Below are 22,925 nucleotides of genomic sequence, written 5' to 3'. Positions count from 1 at the left end.
TCTGCCAGAACTTCAAATTGAGAATAAACCTATTTTAAAGGAGGGTTGTGCAGATTAATTATGTAAGCCTAGGATAATATTTTATTTGGGATTTGGATTTTTGTTTTTTCTACAGTGGTTTGTTTGATATAGTAGTTTGTAGCTCTACGTACATTAAGTACTAAGTGTTAGTGCTTGGGAAGAGATCTGGGTGAGGTACTGGCTCCCCTGAAGCCAATGGGACTTTGACTTTAGTAGGACCAGGATTTCACCCAAGTTTGTGATGTTAGAGAGAATATTCAGGTACTAATTTTGATTTACTAGGGTGGTGAGATTTGTTTTCCGCTGATTTCACATATGTTCTCCCTACATTCAAAAGCTTAGAGGAAAATAACCAGACAGGTAGGAAATTCCAAGATCACCTAGCTACCCAAAAATTACTGTTCTCTCAGGTCAACAAGCACACCATGTCTACCTCTGCAGATACTGGGCTCTTTCTTGCCACCTTTTCTTCTCCCCAACCAAGTTTATAAGAATGAGTATCAACAAGGAAAACTCATTGCCTTCAATCACACATTAAAGGCCTTTTTTAAAGCGTAAAACTTCTATTATTGTACCATTTTCAGGTATGGGAATTTAGTTTCAACAATAAAAAGCATGGAAAATCCTATGTGATACCATAATGTGCAATATAAACATATCACTTCATCTTTTTTGTATGTAGTTTGTTTGTAAGCTAATAGATTTTTATAATGATAAACCAAGAATCTGTACTTTTCAGAGTTGAAACCCTTGGAAATGTGATCAAAAAAGTCTTGCTTCCTAGGATTTGTCCATGTAGATTTTTTACACTATTAACTATTAGAAACGAACTTTCATACGCTCCCATTTATTTTCTTTGCTTGCTCTCTACAGCTCAGAAATCATCATTTTGTGTATGTATGGGGGGAAGACAGGAAGTCCCAAATTATTTATTCTATTTACCTTCTGAAACCACCAGTTGTGGTCACTAAAGCATCTGGTAAAAATGTCCGTACAGCATCTTTAACAATCAAGCTTACTGCATCTGCTTCTGCCTTAAATACATTGCTAACGAGGTCTTCGTGGTAGAGAAATCCTAAAAGTAATTTTACATGAGTTAAAAAAAGTATTGATCTGAATGAAATATTAAAATATACATATAATTAAGCAAGCTAAAGATAAGGCAGATAATAAACTGTTCAGCAGCAAGTCAAAAACACTCAAGTTGCATGAAAGGCATGGGATTCCTAAGCTGACCCCAATTAAGATACGTTTTACTTCAACCAGAAGTTATGAGCCTGATGTAGGAAGTACTGGGTAAAATGTCATGGTCTGTGTTATATAAGGAATTCAGACTAATCATAATGGTGCCTTCTGGCCTTATAATCTATGAGCAGCATGTTTTAGTTCAACATTACTTCCAAATATGGCTCTACCTCTTCAGAGTCAGCTCAAGAAATTTCTACTTTTTACAAGAACAAACCAGGGAGAACTTACTGATAGATTTATTGACTCTATTAACTTTCCCCAAAGGAAAAACATCACTAGCAGATTTCCTTAGAAGTTCCAGGTTCTTGATGGGGAATGAATCTCTGGCTTCACCAAAGAAGTTCCATTGCTGAGCACCAGGCGGGTGGATGGAGACTAGCAAGGGTGGTTAGGAGATAAGCACCAGCAAGAACAGAAAAGGTTCTGGTTGGTCTTGGGGAGCTAGGAGAAAAGTGTCATTGGGACATGAGGAGAGGCTGGATTGTTTTTTTAGGTCACAAAAGAAGTGGTAGTTAGGAATGGTTGATATTAGAGATCAGGTGTCTTCAAGGGTTCTGTAAGTTGGGCTGATCTAAGGCTTTCAGCATTATAAGGGGTTGAGAGTTGATCAACTTCTACAAAGCCTACAGCAGCCTCTGGTGTTAGTGAAAGTTAAGATTTGCTACTTGTAAAATCCTGGCCCCAGTGAAAGAAAATGGAAGAACTCCCATTGAGTGACTTCACCCTTCGTGTTTTAGAGGCTTGGGAAAGGAGAGGACTGGACTGGAGCCCTGGTGGTGGGGGCCACTCATGTCTGGACATAATTTGGACAGGGATAAGACCTTTTGATCCATGCATCCTTTATTGTAGTAATGATTATATTAACAATGACATTTAAATCACATTAAAATAATCAATAGCATTAGCGTGTCTGAAAATAGGTGAGCTTTAAAGAATGATAGAAGAAGTGCACCCAGCACAGGGCACATGTATGTGAGGGTCACCATATTGTGCATGTTGGGGTTTGTCTAAATAGTACATTAGTGAGCACCAGCTAGGGTATAATTTCTAGCACACAATACCATGTTGTGCACTAACAGTCTGTGTGGATCCCCCCACCCCCCGGCACAAACTGAAAGTTCCCTAATGCACAAATCCACGAGGTGACCAAACCTGGGATCTTTGGAAGTGAAAGCAGAGGCTTTTACCACTTGAGATAAAAGTGTGTGTGTGTGGAGAAAGCTCCTCATGTCACTTGGAATTGGAAAAAAAGAGTGTATCCAGATAAATGTATGCCAGTTCAGAAAAAAAAGTTTTGGTTGTGTTTATAAGAAGAATTTTAAAGCACCCTGCATTCTCCAGTCAGAGCATTTCAGCAACCAGTTTTAAAGGAGAACATAGTTTGGCTTTCTCAAAAATTGTTACTGTGTATCATGAACTGGGGCCAATATCACAATCAGTGAGGAGGAGTCAAACCCAGGACCTAGAGCAACCAAAGCTCAGGTCTCTGCCACTCAAGCTAAAGGAGAGCTGGCTTCAGAGGTATTGATGACTGGAATATATAGTGTATTTTAAAACCAAACCAAAATTTATTTTAAAATCCCAGAGGCTACACCTCTGGCATAAATACAGCTGGGTCTAAATTTTTCCATTTCAAGGGGAACTGACGGGCTTTTCTGCAGAAACAAACAAACAGTGTTAAAATTGGTTTGACTGAGTTTGCAACAACCTTCCAATGAGGAAGTTCCCTTAAAGTTACTTAGCAAACTTACAATCCAAATAAAGTTTAGTTGCAGTCTATAAGGAACAGACATACTAAAAACATTTTCTATTTTAGTTAGAAAACTTAAATAACTCAAAGTCAGAGGTATTGAAATTGCCACTGACTCCAAGAACAGAGATCCACAAACAGAATGAGAATGGGAGGCAGATTAATATAGTCTGGGGAAAAAATGACACACCTGTGTGCATTAAGAAAAGGGGTATTGGTGTATGGATCATGAAGCAATCGCAGAACATGCCCCCTTGTGGTGCACCAGGAAGCTGCAGTCACCTTGCCTCAGTTTCCCCTCATCCATGATGGTTCTCTCAGCCTTCAGCACAGATTGGTTTCTGAAAAGATTCAGCACTCTGCCCCAGGTATAAAAAATGATGCACAGCCCTTCCTATAAGCATTTGTCCTGTTGCATAGTCTTGACCCTTCTTTTCCTGGGCTCAGTTTCCAACCATCCCTTGGCTCCAGTCAGTCTTTTCTTCCTCCCCATTAACAGCTGTACGCTTTACTAGGTTGGTTACATGGGTGGGGGAAACCCACATGCAGCTTCAGCTAAGGGTTCCCAACCCTGGGAGCCCTGAACAACTGGGCTGTGTGTACCATAACTCAAATTCACTCTTTTTCTTTCCCAGTGCCTCTTCCTATGTATTAGTCTGGCCTGATCGAGAAAGTCCTTTCTACCATATTTTTCCAAATGCCAATCCTGGGCTCAAACTTCTTTTCCTGTGGGGCAGGGTTCCACAGCCCGCCTTTCCTGGAGTTGTGTTTTGATTGTACCAGGCTTCCTTCAGCCCTTCACTTCTTCCCACTGTAGATCCTGGACCTCTCTGAGTCTTTTTCCCTCAGGACTGTTCCTTGTCCTCAGTCCTGGACTCAAGCTCCTGGCCTGAGACAGGGTGATCACAGCCATCCTTCCTAAGGCTGTGCTTCACTTCTGGCAGACTTTTATAGAGCACCAACAACTTGGGTTACACAAGACAAACCATACTCCTGTAGTCTTGAAGGTTAAGAACCACTGCTATAGCCTACTCTAATTCATGCTGTTTTAAAGGCATTAAAGTACTTAAACACCAATCTTTTAGTGGGGGTTTTACCTGCTTTCTGCATCCTTGATAGCTTCAGGGTCTTGTCAGCTTTTACTTCTTCCAGCGTCCGAAAACCCATTCTGTACCATTTTTCTGATGTCTTCAATCCCACTCCAAAGACAGAAGTAAACAGCTAAAGTAAACAGAACAATATACATTTTAGTGTAACTGCAGACATCTGCTGAGACAACACAGTGCTGCTTTCAAAAAGAACAATGGGTTAACAAAGTAAAAAACCAATAGATTTGTGTGTACAACTAAAACATAGGGCAATATTCATCCTCGCTGGATTTGTTGTATGGGTGTAGCTTCTTCTTTTCTTTTCTTTTCTTTTCTTTCCTCACAATTACCCTATGCAACCAAATGGTTATGGTACCTGAACAGTTTTCATTAACATGAAATCTAAAAAAACCAGCAGCATCTTGGCATGATTTAGCTAAATATGTAGGATTTTCAGTAGTACTAAGCAACTATACTTACTCTTTTTTCACCATTCAAAGTGATACATTAAGTAATAAACAGTAACGTTATATATCAATTTAAAAAAAACAACAACAAAAAACCTCTTCCAAGCTGGCACTCCATTGACTTCCTAGCATAAAGGAGAAGAACTGCTTCCTCATTGTCTGTTTTAGAGGTTTCAGAGTAACAGCCGTGTTAGTCTGTATTTGCAAAAAGAAAAGGAGTACTTGTGGCACCTTAGAGACTAACCAATTTATTTGAGCATAAGCTTTTGTGAGCTACAGCATCCGATGAAGTGAGCTGTAGCTCACGAAAGCTTATGCTCAAATTGGTTAGTCTCTAAGGTGCCACAAGTCCTCCTTTTCTGTTTAGAGGGTATGTCTACACTACGGAATTAGGTCGAATTTATAGAAGTCGGTTTTTTAGAAATCAGTTTTATATATTCGAGTGTGTGTGTCCCCACAGAAAATGCTCTAAGTGTATTAACTCGGCGGAGTGCTTCCACAGTACCGAGGCAAGCGTCGACTTCCGGAGTGTTGTACTGTGGGTAGCTATCCCTCAGTTCCCGCAGTCTCCGAAATGAGATTCAAAAGTTCTCGGTTCTTTTCCTGTCTACCTGGCCAGTGCATCTGAGTTGAGAGCGCTGTCCAGAACGGTCACAATGGAGCACTCTGGGATAGCTCCCGGAGGCCAATACCGTCGAATTGTGTCCACAGTACCCCAAATTCGACCCGGCAAGGCTGATTTAAGCGCTAATCCACTTGTCAGGGGTGGAGTAAGGAAATTGATTTTAAGAGCCCTTTAAGTCGAAAAAAAGGGCTTCATCGTGTGGACGGGTGCAGATTTACATCAATTTAACGCTGCTAAATTCGACCTAAAGTCCTAGTGTAGACCAGGACCTAGTGACATCCTGATTTTACTGTTTCTGAACTACAAGCTGCTGCTTGTACATCTCCTGATTTTGGTGCCACTGCACTCCCAGGAGATGGGGTCAGTGAGAACATTTTGGCTCTGTAAGGACTAAGTTGATGGAAATTGATCTCAATGCCCACAAGACAGAACTGTGGATACAGAGGGTAAGTACATAGAGCAGTTATCTATATCTGAAAAGGTGTCTTACAGAAACATAAGAATTTGCACTTGATGCTGAACACTGTCTAAGAAGGGACTCAAACACAAATGAAGAGGCAAATTTATTTTTGCTTTGCCCATTGTAAATACAGTGCCGGTCCTGCAGCCCTCACATGAGTCATCCCAGCACTGACAAATATTTCTTCTACTAAAAATGCCAGAAAGTGCTATCTACCAAGTCAAGCTGCATCTCATATTGTATCTAACTCAGCTGAGCTGTCCCCCTACCCCTTCATCCCCTTACCCTTCATGCAGACAAAGGACAGTGATCATCTGGAAAAGGCTTGATGGGGTTGGTCCCCTGGATTTATGCCAGGGAAGTTTCTTACCCCTCCTGAACAATCTTAGCCCAGCTTTGATTCAGGATCTGCCATTGGGTGCTCCTCCAGCTCTAAGCAGCTTTTTCTTTTTGGCCAGGAAGGAGGAGACTGACTCTCCACCCCTTTAGGCTGAACTGAGGGAGAAGCAAAGGGTCATTGAGGTTCTCCTGCTGCTACAGAAAGGCCTTTCATCCCAATCACTCTCCTGTAGCAGGAGTGGGGGGTTCCGGCCAAGTGGATGATCTTTAACCTTTGTATACTGTAATTGATAAGCACATAATGTTCTTACATTGTTTAACCATCGTATTATTTTTTCCATTCACATCCATGTACCCCCACATTACACTACGTCCTGTCACACCTTTGGGAGCAGACAAAATCTTTGCAGGAAAAGAGATTTGGTGGTTTGAGCTGAGATGGTAGATAGGGGAGGGTTTTATGTATCTCCCAGAATGGTGGTATTCAATATGTAGCTAGGACCATAAGATTAACCAGAAATGATGGACTGGAGTCTGTTTCAGTGGTGGCTCTATCCCTCTCTACAAGGGTGAAGTATAGTTTAGTGCAAGCTATTTGTCCAGACCGGTATTCTTTCTCTGACAGTTTTGACTTTGGGATCTACCAGTCAGGACAAAGGTTGCTCAAGGTCAGGTTGAGTGCTATAGCAGCCTTTGCATCAAAGTGTGATGTTCATTCCCCTCCTCCATTTGCTTATATTCTGGTTGGTTGGTTGGTTATTAAATAAAGTTGCTGCCATTATGCCAGAAATTATTACTTTTGGGAAGTACATTTTTAGGAATCCTCTGGGCCATGCTATTACACGAATATTAAATCCATACGATTAAAAACACAATATGAATGTAAACAAAGACAAAAATTTATGTAATGTTAAATGTATTATGAAATACAAACACATTATGGCTACTTCAAATATTACTCAATGTGATCAATGTCAATTGAGATCATCAAGGCAGAACTACAAAAACAAGTTAGACCAGCTTGTAGGTCCAACTAGAGTATCTGATTTTTCAAGGTACATGCTGAATATTTTCCATTTATAAATCAGTGTTCTCGGTTTGTCTATTTATGCTAATTCTGCCATTTAACCCTTTGTTTTCTGCTCCCAGTTTAAGCCAATATACTCTTTTACTACAAACCAGACAGTTATATCAAGATGCTCAAAGAAACCTACATTTATACATAACAGTAAGATGCACAAGAGAAACATGTCTTATGACTTTGTTGTGCCACTTACAACATCAAGGTTTGTATCAGCCATTCCTGAGTAAGGCCTGTAAATCTATAAATAAGGCAAGTAAATGGAATTTTAGTATGTTTCACTTCCATCCATTGCTAAGTAATTTTGTACATCAATTTTGTTTCAAGAAAAGGATGTAGAGCAAAATGTCTAAAATATAAGCAATATTCAGTCGCTCAATCTCTCAGATGGATTGTGATATGAAAGTGGAGAGAAAACCTCCAGGTTTTTCCCAAAGAATATGTTCTCCATACTCAATTTGTCAATATTGTATCTCTGAGCGATTTCATTGCACATTCATAGATTTGATGAGTGACTGCACAATTTTCTCTTTCCATTGAATCTACAACCTTTGAATTCAGACCATGCTAATTTTATCTGGTGTTTTTTTCTAATGAGATTAATTCTTTAGAAGTAATTAAGATAAAGAAAAGGGAAGGATGGAAATCTGGATAATTTTAAATAAGAATTACCCTACATGTTGTATATAATGGATAAGATTACCTATTCTTTGTTTGGAACATGGGTGTTTGTAAGGGAATATGATTACATTTTCAATCTCATTTTAAAAAATCATTTAGATTCTTATCTTTTAACATTTTTACTAGTGTTGCATTTTCAAAAGAGTCTGTTACTGGTTATAGAATGATTCAAAGAAACTTTATTAATGCTTAGCAATGGTTAGAGATCGTAGTAAATGGACTCTATTGTCAGTGAAGGAAAACAAAATTAACTTTTATTCTCTACAAACTGCAGTTCTTTAGCATTCACTGAAGTTAGAGCCATGAAGTTCACTGCTTAAGGGTCTCTTGGGTTATAAATATTCCATTTTCACTATTGTATATCTGGTCAGTACTGAGCTTCTGTTGGTAAAAGTCATTGTACATTTACTCCCACTGTACCACAGTTTATTTCAGTATTGACAAGAATTAATGTCAATAAAATGCATTGTCGTTCATATTGTGTACAGCTAAACATGTGCTGTACAGTCTGAGTTGCTCAAAGAATAACCATATAACGTTGTTGCAATTTGGTAACTAAAAAAAATCATATTTATATATTGCTTGGTTTGTTAGTAATTAAAAAACCCATAGCATGATAGGTAGCCCCTTGGCTTAGTGTGCACTAGTATTCACCTCTACAGACCTCACTTAAAATACAGGCTTCAGTCACACAAATTTTGGCCCGGAGTTTTGTAGTCTTATCCTACTTCACAGTGGACATGTGCATGCATCACAAAACTACCACTCAGGTTGGAATCATTCAGAATGATAGTCTGTGTGCAAGAGAGGGCCAGCATTACAGTTATAGTGGGGTTGCAGGGCAGGATTGAGGTACATTGGCAGAGCAGTGCAGGCTGGGAAGCTTGCACAGCAGCTCACTCTCTCACTGGCCATAGTCCTTCAGACAGGACAACATTAACACAAACTGGGAACTTTTTAGTGTTCACCCTCAGCACCCACACTGCCGAGTCACAGTGCAGCAATTCAGTGTACACTGCTATAGTTCAAACTACAGTGGGGTAGTGCAGACATAGCCAAGTTAAAGAATCACTCTTTTCAATCTCTCCTCAAATGAGACTTTAATCATTCTCTCCACCCTTTTCTGGACAAATGCAATAAGATCTTTATTTAGTATATTAAGGGTATGTCTACACTGCAGCTGGCCCGGGCCATCTGACTCCGGCTCAGAGAACTCAGGCTACGGGACTGTTAAATTGTGGTGTAGACATTTGGGCTTGGGCTGGAACCCAAACTCTAGGACCCTGTGAGATGGGAGGTTCCCATGGCTCGAGTTGCAGCCGAATTCCAAACATCTAAACCACAATTAAACAGCCCCGCAACCTGAACCTTGCAAGCCTGAGTCAGCTGGCATGGGCCAGCTGTGGGTGTCTAATTGCAGTGTAGACATAACCTATGTAACCAGTATTGGCCCCAGACAGCTTATCTTCTTCACCTGTGTCCTTATATCATCACCTTAACTAGAACAACGTTTTTAGCAACAAGCTAAGGTGGGTGTTAGCAAAAAAACACTCTACCCCTTGTTTATACTATATGATACCAAAGGGTGCTATGCGTGGAAAGACACACCCATCAAACTAAAATTTTCTCAGAGATGAAATACTGAAATAGAGAGCCTCTCTGGTGGAGAATGTACTGAAAGTTCACTAAATGGGAACTGTTCTACTACCTCATCTGATTCTGATCTACTTTTTATTCAAGCTGAATGGTCATGTACTTCTGAATCTAGAAGTAGCCTGCTAACAAAGCCTTCCCTCCATCCGTGCCTCCTCTCCCTGTGAGGCATGCTTCAGCAGAATGAAAGATAGATCTTAGTCATCACCCTCAACTTGACTTTTTTATAAGATCAGAATAAGGCTGTGCTGTGCCATAATCATGACTAATGAACCAAAAATACATTGGGTTAAGCCTAAGGAAAAAAGTGGGTATATTACATCAATTTTGGGGAGAAAATTACCCTTTAATTGAAGTTCAATAGTAAATTACATTGCATCACATTAATTAGAAGATGAAGGATAACTGATTCAAAATTATTCTCTTACTCTATCAGTCTCTATTTTTAAGTGCTGCTCTTTCACTGAATTAAACAAAATTCAGTACTTCTAGTGCTCCTTTATTATAAAGTCTAACTAAATACTTAGACATAGTAAATGAGAACCCAAGACCTCATGAAAAAAGTGATCACACACTTTTAAGCAACTACAACAAAACTAAGACTAAAATATACTTACTTTAAATGATTGGTATCGTTCATCAGTTAACATGTCTTTAGCTCTAGAACTCTCTCCTTCTTCAATAATCTCCTGTACATACAGTAATAGGTTACTTTTTACTCTGAAATTATTTAACTGTAATATAATAGTCCAGTGGGAACTCTTATCAGCAGAGAGAGCGAGCATGTGAGAGAGAGCACCCTTGTTTTATTCCTAAAGGACCAAATCCTGCAATCCTTACTTAAGCGAAACTTCCATTAACTCAAGAATGGAGTAAAGATTTGGTCCACAAAAAATACTCCGCATTATTCGCAATTGGGCATCAAGTTATCCCCCAATTGTCTATCAGATTGCAATTATTTCACATGCACAAAAGCTTATGCTCAAATAAATTGGTTAGTCTCTAAGGTGCCACAAGTACTCCTTTTCATTGAGCTGTTCTGAAAATCATATTTTCAGCATTTGATAGTTTATTACAAACAAACCCAGAAGCACTGTGGCTATATATATATATATATATAATTTTCTCAGTGTAAAAACGAAAACTTCATTCCATTGTGCTGGAGATCTGAATTGAATTCCCAGTCCCCAGGCCAGCAGAGACTAAGAGCATTGTAGCGGCAATATTCTCACCCCATGAAGGAAACGGGAAAAGGGAAACAGAGTGAATCACAACGTTCAGCAGTGACCTCTCCGGATAACTACAGCATTCTGCTCTATTGTCTCCTGAAATAATAGAGGCTGAGACATGGGGTCCTGAAAGGGCCAAAAACTAAAGCCATGAAAAATGTAGGAGATTCTCAAGGCTCCAACAAGAATGTGGAGTTTGCCCCTCACCTGGATGAAAGGCTTTTCTGTAAGTAGGAGAGAGGGAGAAATTAACACTAAGGCCCAGATTCACAAAAGTATTTAGGTATCAGTGGGATTCAGGCACAAAAGTACTTCTATGAATCTGTGCCTAAATTACTAAAATATGTACAGGTTTTGCCAAAACAATATTTTCAATAAAGCATTAAACTAACAAAATGATGTTGCCAAGTACTGTGCAGAACAAGTCATATATGAAGAGGTATTAAGTCATTTAAATGAGAGAATGTATTTTAAAGCAACACACTATACATGGTATCTCATTATTTATTCTTGAATTGCCTTAATTCATTAGGAATGGTTTTGTGACAGGTAATGTTTATTGTAAATTTAAGGAATGCACAAAAAGTCAGATCATTATAAAAGATACACAGAAGTCACTGAAAGAAAAGGAGCATTTGTGGCACCTCAAAGACTAACAAATTTATTTGAGCATAAGCTTTCGTGAGCTACAGCTCACTTCATAGGATGCATGCAGTGGAAAATACAGTGGGGAGATTTTATATATACAGAGAACATGAAACAATGGTTATTACCATACACACTGTAATGAATATAACATAACTTTGTTTCTCCTGTATTAGAGTTATCCCCACTAACAAACATCTTGACCCCCTTTGGCCCCTAAAAAAATTAGAGCTGTAAAAGAAACATCTAGCAGGGAATTCACTGTATCATTACCTCAATGACATTTCTGATTTCACCTCCCATGCAGGGCAGTCCTTTTAGATCTTCCATTCGGACTACAGTAAATGGAAGGAATTTCAGCACAGAGGCTGCTCTCATAAATGCAAGGCAAGGTACTTCATTTTCTCTGAACTCGTAATTTTCAGCCAGTATCTCAAAAGCATCCTGGGGTAAAAAACAAACAACCAAATTAATAAAAGCTGAAATATTCTATATACCCCTTAGAAAGCTTAGAGTTTGCAAACTGATTCACAGATTATTTCTTTCTACTTTGGAACAGAAATAGTAAAGCTGGTTGGAAACGTTTTGAAAGAACCATTTTCTGTTGGAATGTGCAGTTCTGCCAAAATCAAAAACACTTCATGAAAATGGCAATTTTGTAAAAATTTCATTGAGGAGAATAAAAGAAAGGTCTGACAATGACAAAAATGTCCTATTTTGACATTTTTAAAACCAAACAGTTTGACCTTTTGTATAAATTTTTATTTTGCATAATATTATATTATATAATATAAAATAAAAGTTAAAACAAAGTGTTTTGATCCAAGACTAATTTTAACATTTTCCTTCACAGAGAATTTTGAAATGTTTGGGTTTCATTCCAATTCTGAGGGAAGCCGAATTTCAAAATCCTTGACTAAATGAAATGTCTGTCCCCCACATAGCTCTAACCCACAGGGAATGACCTACAGGCACATATGAAAATATGTGTGCTTAAAAAGCAACCTGACAGTGAACTGCCATCTGGTACTTGAGCACCAGAGATGATTTAACCACTTCCATGTATTTAAGAAAATGCTCCAGAGCCTGAGAAGGTGAAATAGCTTCCGCAAGTTTTCGAAATTTGCCCAAATGTACTTTATTCAGCATGTCATGCCATGACATCTTTGTTTCTCAGATACAATCAAAGAAAAGTATGTGGCAGGCCCAGCAGCCCCAAGAGTTTGTTCTCTTCTTTCAACTTGCAGCCATGTTTCTAGTCAGCAAGCTCAAGAAACAGCATTTGCCTGTCCCCTCAACTTTTCAGCCTATACAAAGGGAAAAGGGCATTCTTTGACTCTTCACTTATCCTTGGCTTGGTTTATTGAAGCTCCTGCACTCACAAGCTGCTTGACAGGGCAGTGATATTTACTATCCACATGTCATGTGCAGAGCTTTGGGGGAAAAAAACACAACAAATATCTTTACTTCTTTAAAAATAGCAAAATTCTTTGAAAAATGAAATGCAAGGACCAGATCCCAAGATGGTTCAGAAGGCATTTGTTTGTAATCTTTTCTAATGTAACACTTCCAAGTTTCAAGTTTCTCATGGGAGACTTCAATCACCTTGATATCTGCTAGGAGAGCAATACAGCGGTGCACAGACAATTTCCTGGTGCAAGCTGAAGGAACCAACTAGGGGCAGACCTCTTCTTGACCTGCTGCTCACAAACTGGGAAGAATTAGTAGGGGAAGCAAAAGTGGATGGGAACCTGGGAGGCAGTGACCATGAGATGGTCGAGTTCAGGATCCTGACACAAGGAAGAAAGGAGAGCAGCAGAATATGGACCTTGGACTTCAGAAAAGCAAACTTTGACTCCCTTAGGAAACTGATGGGCAGGATCCCCTGGGAGAATAACATGAGGGGGAAAGGAGTCCAGGAGAGCTGGCAGTCTTTTAAAGAATCCTTATTGAGATTACAGGAACAAACCATCCCGATGTGTAGAAAGAATAATAAATATGGCAGGCGACCAGCTTGGCTTAACAGTGAAATCCCTGCTGATCTTAAACACAAAAAAGAAGCTTACAAGAAGTGGAAGATTGGACAAATGACCAGGGAGGAGTATAAAAATATTGCTCAGGCATGCAGGAGTGAAATCAGGAAGCCCAAATCATACTTGGAGTTGCAGCTAGCAAGATATGTTAAGAGTAACAAGAAGGGTTTCTCAGGTATGTTAGCAACAAGAAGAAAGTCAAGGAAAGTGTGGGCCCCTTACTGAATGAGGGAGGCAACCTAGTGACAGAGGATGTGGAAAAAGCTAATGTACTCAATGCTTTTTTTTTTTTTTTTTTTTTTTTTGCCTCTGTCTTCACGAACAAGGTCAGCTCCCAGACTGCTGCACTGGGCAGCACAGCATGGGGAGGACGTGACCAGTCCTTTTGTGGAGAAAAGTGGTTCGGGACTATTTAGAAAAGCTGGACGAGCACAAGCCCATGGGGCCGGATGAGCTGCATCCAAGAATGCTAAAGGAGTTGGTGGACATGATTGCAGAGCCATTGGCCATTATCTTTGAAAACTCATTGCGAACGGGGGAGGTCCCGGACAACTGGAAAAAGGCTAATGTAGTGCCCATCTTTAAAAAAGGGAAGGAGGAGGATCCAGGGAACTACAGGCCAGTCAGCCTCACCTCAGTCCCTGGAAAAATCATGGAGCAGGTCCTCAAGGAATCAATTCTAAAGCACTTAGAGGAGAGGAAAGTGATCAGGAACAGTTAGCATGGATTCACCAAGGGCAAGTCATGCCTGACTAAACTAATTGCCTTCTATGACAAGATAACTGGCTGTGTGGATGAGGGGAAAGCAGTGGACGTGTTATTCCTTGACTCCCACAGTGTTCTTGCCAGCAAGTTAAAGAAGTACGGGCTGGATGAATGGACTATTAGGTGGATAGAAAGCTGGCTAGATTGTCGGGCTCAACAGGTAGTGACCAATGGCTCCATGTTTAGTTGGCAGCTGGTATCAAGCAGAGTGCCCCAAGGGTTGGTCCTCGGGCCGGTTTTGTTAAATATCTTCATTAATGATCTGGAGGATGGCGTGGACTGCACCTCAGCAAGTTTGCGGATGATACTAAACTGGGAGGAGAGGTAGATAAGCTGGAGGGTAGGGTTAGGATACAGAGGGACCCAGACAAATTAGAGGATTGGGCCAAAAGAAATCTGATGAGGTTCAACAAGGACAAGTGCAGAGTCCTGCACTCAGGATGAAAGAATCCTATGCACTGCTACAGACTAGGGACTGAATGGCTAGGCAGCAGGTCTGCAGAAAAGGATCTAGGGGTCACAGTGGACGAGAAGCTGGATATGAGTCAACAGTGTGCCCTTGTTGCCAAGAAGACTAATGGCATTTTGGGCTGTATAAGTAGGGGCATTGCCAGCAGATCGAGGGACGTGATCGTTCCCCTCTATTCGACATTGGTGAGGCCTCATCTGGAGTACTGTGTCCAGTTTTGGGCCCCACACTACAAGGATGTGAAAAAATTGGAAAGCATCCAGCAGAGGGCAACAAAAATGATTAGGGGACTGTAACACATGACTTGTGAGGAGAAGCTGAGGGAACTGAGATTGTTTAGTCTGCAGAAGAGAAGAATGGGGGGGATTTGATAGCTGCTTTCAACTACCTGAAAGGGGGTTCCAAAGAGGACGGATCTAGACTGTTCTCAGTGGTAGCAGATGACGGAACAAGGAGTAATGGTCTCAAGTTGCAGTGGGGGATGTTTACGTTGGATATTAGGAAAAACTTTTTCACTAGGAGGGTGGTGAAGCACTGGAATGTGTTACCTAAGGAGGTGGTGGAAACTTCTTCCTTAAAGGTTTTTAAGGTCAGGCTTGACAAAGCCCTGGCTAGGATGATTTAGTTGGGGATTGGTCCTGCTTTGAGCAGGGGGTTGGACTAGATGACCTCCTGAGGTCCCTTCCAACCCTGATATTCTATGATTCTATGACAGGAAGGGGTTGGAGAGAAACAGGGAGTGGATGAAGCCTGGACCCCAGCCTCCACAGCCTAGCAGCCACTAGAACTAAATGAGTTAAAAAGAAAGTAAACACCCAATGAGGGCTGAAATAAACTGCCTTCCCTGGGACCAAGGAGATATGGGGGGCAGATGGGAAGCAGGACTGGAATTCTGAGTCAGGACTTCCCTGACAGAGCCACACTACTCTTTTTTTCACAGGGCTGATCATAAAGGGTCAGTCTGGACCTTTGTTAGTGTATAGGTGTTATACCAATAAAATAAAAACCAGCAGGATCTTATTAAAGGGGAAAAGGCAAAATACCACATTTATTGTGAATACAGAAAGAATCATAGTAAGCAGTTAGTTATAGCTATAACATTCCATTCAATCTCCTATTTATTCACACATTCATTCATACACACACACACACACACAGGTTCTGCAAGGTTGTTATCATAGTTACCAGCCTTAGAGTTGCTCATGCCAAGCCACTGGCCAGGTGGCCTGGACATGAGGAGGGAGCAGGGCCTTGTCAGATGCTCATGGTCCTGGAAGTTGGTTTGCAGAATCAGACCCCAAAGTTCTCACTTTCTAGAGTCCATTTTTATAGGAGTTTTTTCCTATGCCAGTCTATGGGAATTGCTTCATCATGCTGTTGCTGAACCAATCAGCAGATAGCACATTCCTGATGGCTCCGTGCTGCCAGATGTTATCTTGTTCTTTGGTTCTCCCATTCTTGAGGCTGTTGGGTGGATTCCAGTCTGCCCTCCGGGGGTCCTCTGGTTATTTCCACTTGAAGCCTTCTTCAGCCGATGGACACTGGATTCTTAGGCTGGCACCTCCCTGATCATTCAGTTATTATCCACACCAAGCATCCATCCACATACATCCTCTATCTCTATTTTAATCACAATTGTTAATACAACAAAAGGGTGGGGAGTCTCTGGGTGCTGTTTCTGTTGTTACAGAGTATTGCTTTGAGTCTCTCTCTGTGTGAATTGCTTTGAGAACAGACTCTGTCTTAGAATGTACTAACACAATTAGCAGCTTGCAAGTTTCACACATAGAGGGAGAGAAACAGTACCAAAAACCAAGAGACCTCTTAGTAATACCCTGGAATTTAAACTATGGGGAATCAAACTCATTTGTGATTTTAATACAGAATTTCTTTAATATGATCCAACAAAGGTATGGTGAGACTAGAGCAAGTGTAGTAAAGGCAGAGTGAGCCGAAGACCAGAGCAGATACAGCAGTTGATGTTACCTAGAGGGAAGACTACCCGGCTCTGACTGAGCAGTGTCTCTTTTTCTCCTTTAATATTTGAGGGCTTGTTGGGTATGTTACAGGGTTAGATTTAAATTTATTTTTAATTAATGTAATTTATTATTAATTAGATCTTAGATTTTGATTTGTTTTAATTTTGGATTATGTTGTTCCTTAAAATATATTAGAGACAAAAATTAAGTTCAAGCATAATGACTTGTACATCTTAAATTCTACCTGCTTAATATTTCCAGACATACTGTGCCTGGTCCCAACCCCACTGATTTACAGCATGATAAATCCTGTAGAGTTAATCTTAATTTACACCAGTGTAAAGGAACAGAATTTGGCCCAGTATAGTGAAAGGGCACAGTTCAATTTAAAAAAAATTAGTTTTTTTTTAAATGTCCTTAGCTGGGTTCTAGTTTATTATTTATTGGTTTACTAATCTAGTTTATTAAAACTGAAATAATTTTTCAAAATTAATTTAATTTTTGCAATGAATATTGATTACATTTCAGTCAGCTTGGACAATGAAAATAGGCCAGTTAGAATACCATAGTATTAGGGTTGTAAACAATGCAGGGATGTGTTTAAAGTGAAAGAAAACAACTGTTTTCATTAAAATCTTTTTTAAAAAGTGTGAAATATTTCTATTGACTTCAGAATTTGTGAAACATCATTTTTAACAAAACGTAAATGTTAAGAGGCACCTTTTATTGAATAAAAGCTTTTTTTTCTTTTGCCTTGCTTTTTCTACATTCTCATCCTGAAGTGCTCTGTTCATTGAACACCTGTTCACCTTTTCTGACTCTGAGACTATTATGGCAGATGTTTTGCTAGGCAGTACATTCTGATTTAAGAATATTTGCTTTACTATCTCTAGGTTTTTTTTTTCAGAGTAACAGCCGTGTTAGTCTGTATCAGCAAAAAGAACAGGAGGACTTGTGCCACCTTAGAGACTAACCAATTTATTTGAGCATAAGCTTTCGTGAGCTACAGCTACAGCTCACGAAAGCTTATGCTCAAATAAATTGGTTAGTCTCTAAGGTGCCACAAGTACTCCTTTAGGTTTTTTTTCTGTCCTTTCATTTAATCAGGAATTGGTTTCACTCCAGTTAGACCCAGTCACGGATTCATAGATAATAAGGCCAGAAGAGCCCATACTGATTATCTTGTCTGACCTCCTGTATAATACAGGACTTCACTGAAATAGTCTCCATGTTCAAGCCATAAATGGTTCTGTGTAGTGTCCAGCCTCCACCACTTGCATTAAATGAAATGATGATCTAATTCAGGAGAGGACCACTTGGAACTGTTCTGCCTTCTTTTCCTTCTCTGGACACAAGAGGATCCCAACCAAATTGATTTACCTTCCAAGGCTCCAATCATGCATTCGGTTGTCTATGATTGGACCTACATGCTCATATATAGTCTGTGGAAGTCAATGAGGTTCTGCATTCTGCATGGGCATAAAGGTTCCATCTGTATGCAAGATCAGGACCCAAGACCTTTTGTTCCATCAGTAGATCATGTTTAACCCTATTATAGATACATGTCACTGATTCTATCACTAAGCAAAACTATATGAAGCGTATTGTAGCCTTTGTGTGTGTCTTATATGCTGAATTGACTGTTAACATTCTGCCTCCTTTCCTTCAATCTTCTTTACATAGCTAACAGCATTCTCACACAATAGGTCCAGAACCAGTTCCCTCTTGAGTCTCTCATGGTTTCCTCTATTGTTTTCAAGCACAAGCTTCTTATAACACAAACTCATCAGGGCATCATCTTGGTACAAAGAATTGTTTTTTATATATCTTTTCTGCAGGGTAACCTTATTCCTTGCTCTCCCCAACGCTTAGTCACCTTTAATCCACCTCAATAGAGGAATCCTATTTCTAGCTATATATTTATTTACCAGATCCTGCTACCAGACTAATAAGTGTTGCACTCTTCTGTTTTCAGAGCATCTCATGAAAGACCTCTTGAGATAGGGAGCCATTTAGGAAGATGTTTGATTTGGTAGCCTCTCTAGCTATTTATACTCAGCTAACCCTTGGGTATAAAAATTCACAGGGAGGGAAGATGATTTTTTTTCTGAGAGAAGACTGTCTATTAAAGCAATCCACAAAATCATAGGTTCTCATTAGCCTTCTCTAAAGCTGTAAAGCTAATTTCTAATTATAGAAATAGATTCATTCATTACACTTTCATTCATTCATTTGCCTTATTTTTTAAAATATTCAATTTCTTAATTTATTCATTTCTTTATATATGTTTTTAACAAGTGTGTGCAAATTATACATGATTTTTAAAGAAAACTATAGACAGCAACAGAAAACTAACTTAGAAAAGGGGATACATCCCATTTGTGCACACCAAAGGATGGGAGGTCACACTCCACAGAGATTCACCCAGTTACTGTAGAGGAAGGCATATATAGCACCTTCACACACCAGTGCAGTATGGCAGCCAGAGGGAGATTTATCCCAAATTGGGGTGAGGTGGCCAGGATGTGTTTTCATTATACTGGCTGGAAAACAAGAATTCTGTTTCATGAAAAATGTTGTTTTGGGATCAGAGAGGGAGAGAGAATTAGCTAATAACTTGGTGATTGCAGTATTAATGTGGGATGTGGTAAATCCAGTTAAGGTCCTTGACCAAATCAAGCAGAGCACCCCACTTAAAACTCTTCTATCAGTGTTGAAAAAATGTTCATTGGGAAGTTTTCTAACATCCAGGAGGGAATTTCTCATCAAAACCAGAGAAAGCCCCACCCTAGAATAGCCCAGTGATTAGGATATTGACCTGGATGTGATTGATCCCAGTGCAAATCTCTGTTAAAAATCAAGCAGAGTAGGGACTTGAACCTGGGTCTTCTATAGGAGTGTCCTAATCTTTAGGCTATTGGCTATTCTTGGTTAATTTTCTCTCACCAGGAAGTGCATCCTGGACCTGAGAAACCTTCCCAACAAAACTTCTCTTTTAAACAATACATTTCAGTTAAAAGTTTTGGTTTTGATGAATCAACAGTTCTCAGCAAAACAGTTTTGTTAAAAGTTCCAAACCAGCTCTAGTTTCAACCACTAGTTTCACACCAGGAGAAAAGAGTTTTAACCTCTTCTGGGAGCTCCATGACGGGCCATGGATTCAGTGCATCATTAGCAAAACCTCTCGTCAGCCAACCATAACCATTTTACAGTTTTGCTAGCTGCCTGCAGGCCCTTGGGTGGAAGAAGGCCATGAAATAGGGGTATTACACCATTGCAACCTCTCTCTAGGTGGAGTTTCTATGGCAGGAAGCCTGTTGTGAACGAGGTCAAAGGAGTTTCTGCCAATACTTTCTCTTACTTGGTTTAAACTACAAAACAAAGTGGTAAACTAACAAAAAAAAAATTCAGAACTAACCCTAAACAATAGTGCAATTATGACCTTTTAGTGGCAGAAAGTGGAAGGGGTTAGGTAAAGTAACTTTGATTTAAGCCAGTCTCTCTGTCTGTCACCTAGGGCAGAAGCTTGCCCTTTTTCCTACAAATACATCAGTTGGCCAAGAATGGAGCTTAAATTTGCGGGTTGCACTGGTTGGGAAACTAGCCACTGTGAGGCAGGGTATTACAGTATTGCCACCACCAACCATTCAAAACTCATGCCTCAGGCCCCAGAAAGTTATGAATTTGGCTTAAAAATCATGAGATTAAAAAAATACGTTTGTGCTTTTTTTTTAATTTGCCCTCTTTAGGATACACTCATTTCACATCTTCAGTCTTTTTCCTCAGCTATGAGAGCTAAGACTTAGAGCTAGTAGAAAAATTTCTACCAAAACAGTTTCAGAAGAAAATTGAGTTTTTGACTAAATGAAAATTTTTGTGGAGAGTGTTTCCTTGTTTTGACAAAAAGTCAAAAATTTCCATTAATAAAATAACCTATCCTACAGCCAGCCCTACTAAAATCCTACTATTTTATTTTTAATGAAAGCTGAGAGTATCATGTAATCACTTAACTGAAGGACCAGGGCTTTAAGAAAAACAAATATCTTGAAACTCACAATAAAATCAAAAGAATTGGCAACACTGGAATTGTCATGTTGGGAATCAGGCAGGGGCAAAGAGAACACAGAGGCAAGTGGGGTTTCAGTGTTTTATTACAGGTAATGATGTAGATAGCACTACTTCCAGATGTAGTGAGATGTTCCAGATTAATCCCTGAAGTGCTGTCCAAATGGGACTGTCCAACAGTCAGGCAACTGTGGAAAGACACAAACGCAAAAGTTAAAATAGCGCTCAGCTTCAGCAGCCGATTCGGAGCCAAAAATAATATGCTAGGGAATTATTTACCTGTTAAGATGGGTTTAACTCCCCCACAAAGATGATCATTCTCAAAGGCTGCAATGATCACCAAACATGTGATCTTACAAAAATGGAATAGTACACTCAGAATAGAGCAGTGAATTCGGATCTGTCTGAATTAGCTGTCAAGGAAAGAATATGTTATCACTGTAGATAGCACTTATATGAATTTGAAGAAATTGGGATCTCATTTCTAGATACATTTGGATAAAGATGTTGAGATGGCTCAAAGAATGTGAGAGCTCCATTCCTTCCCCCTCCACAATCATCTCCTTCCTTCCTCTCCTTATTCGTGTATGTCTTCCATTTTATTATTTTTATGCAAACCCTCATATTATGCCTATATAGTGTCATCTGGTTTTGTATTGCCTGGTCTTGCAGCTTTGACAAGGTTGAAAATTGCATGATTCCATAATTCTACTGGACAGGCCGTGAAATGTGCAGTATTTGGAAACATAGATAGTAAAAAACAAAACACCACCACCACCACCACTTACAAAAAGCAAAGAAAAAAGGACCAGAGAAAAGTCTGCAATGATACCGAAAGAGACAGCGTATTTTTGAGGATAAAACAGGTTTCCTTGTTCTTGTAAAATTGCTTGTTCAGTGTTAAAAGGGATTTTTTTCTCCCGTTCTTCACCAAATGACAGTCACCGCTCCAGCAAGGGCAGTTTGGTAGTAAGAGATTATGGTCCAGATTATGGTGACATTATCAGGCTCCTACCCCACCCCCATTTTGTTACTCTCAGTATGGCCTGTGCACTTTAACACTCCAGAATAAAGTTTACAGAAAGCCTCTGCTGGCGAGAGACTTTTTTTTTTGTGGATGGTTGGCCCCAGCAGGTTTACGCAGAGAACAGAACCTAAAGGTATGGCTTCCTGCCTGCTTGTGAAGGTCAAGTAGACAGAGATATAGGTAGAAAACAATTTCAGCAGGTAATGGCTATCATCACTGTAATCATGTTCCTATTATGCCTCTGGCGTTCAGGGCAGTGACAAAGCTCCTCCACTCCTGTCTGTTTCTGGCAAGTCTTTCAATGGTTCCCCAGCTGTGCCCCAGGTTTTTCAGCTTGGCTTCCACAGCTCTTCGCCATGTTGTTTTTGGACAGCCTTGTTTTCTCTTGCCTTCAGGTGTTCATTTTATTGCTACTCTGGTGATGGAATCAGTTTCCATCTGAAGCACATGATCGATCCATATCCAATGCCTCCTGGCAATGATGGTGCTCAGATCCTCTTGGCTGCACTGTGTCGATAGATTTTGATTTGAGATTGTTCTGGGCCAAAAGATATGGAGGATTTTTCTGAGGCAGGTTGTGTGGAATGAAGACAGTTTGGACATGTCGTACTTTCTCATTCCCTAGCATTCTGCACTATAAAATAGATTTGAAAGTACGCAGCTCTGATAAATCTTGCGTTTGCATCTTGCGTGCTCCAGCAATTCCTAGAGTCTGTGTTCGTGGGGGCTTTTTGCTCCTGGTAGGTTCAAACATGCTGGATTGGTCTGTGGGGAGGGGGCCAGACAAAACAGACACCCTGGTCCTCCAGGTTGGGGGTCAGGCACAGAGCTAACAACCCTGTCCCATAAAAAACAAAATATGTTATGGATACAGCGATGGAGAAATTGACCATTACTCTGTGTGATGGCCTTCAGGAGTCAATGACCTGTATGACTGCTAGTGGTGAAAGCTGAAAGGAAGCCACTGGCATGAAGACTTGGCTCAACACCAAGCCAAAACTGTTCTCTGATGTCCATGCCTTGTCGTGGATGGACAGCTTGCGTAATTGCTATACAGTAAATAATAATGATACATACCTGGCCTTTGCAGCTCCCTGTAGGAGGCCCCATGGTCCGACAACAACCTGCCCCATGAAGCAGCAAAGTGACAGGAAAGGAGCAGTAAAGGAGGGTCTTTGAGGCATGGTTAGAGAGGCCTCACAGCAGTTCAAGCAGCCAATCAGGACCCAGCAGGCTCAGAGAAAAGGAGCTGCAGGGCCTGAGAGGTCAGTTCCTGGTTGGGACTGGAGGGGCCAAGAAG

General features: G+C 40.2%; 1 protein-coding gene across 1 annotated transcript in view; it reads right to left on the bottom strand.

The window, feature by feature from the left end:
- The window catches only part of DNTT (DNA nucleotidylexotransferase), a 478,907-nt gene that overhangs the window by 218,437 nt on the left and 237,545 nt on the right, over positions 1–22,925 (bottom strand). Inside the window, exons 8-11 of the mRNA XM_084635618.1 lie at positions 11,561–11,731; positions 10,031–10,102; positions 4,117–4,240; positions 964–1,096 (exon numbers count right to left, since the gene is read on the bottom strand). Coding sequence (XP_084491744.1) covers positions 964–1,096; positions 4,117–4,240; positions 10,031–10,102; positions 11,561–11,731 — 500 coding nt within the window. The remainder of the gene's footprint in view (positions 1–963; positions 1,097–4,116; positions 4,241–10,030; positions 10,103–11,560; positions 11,732–22,925) is intronic.

This window comes from Lepidochelys olivacea (genome assembly GCF_965140295.1).
Source record: "Lepidochelys olivacea isolate rLepOli2 genome assembly, chromosome: 7".
In the NCBI taxonomy this organism is placed as follows: domain Eukaryota; kingdom Metazoa; phylum Chordata; order Testudines; family Cheloniidae; genus Lepidochelys; species Lepidochelys olivacea.
Note: the sequence above shows the minus strand (reverse complement) of the source record. Positions and strands in the feature narration are given on the sequence as shown.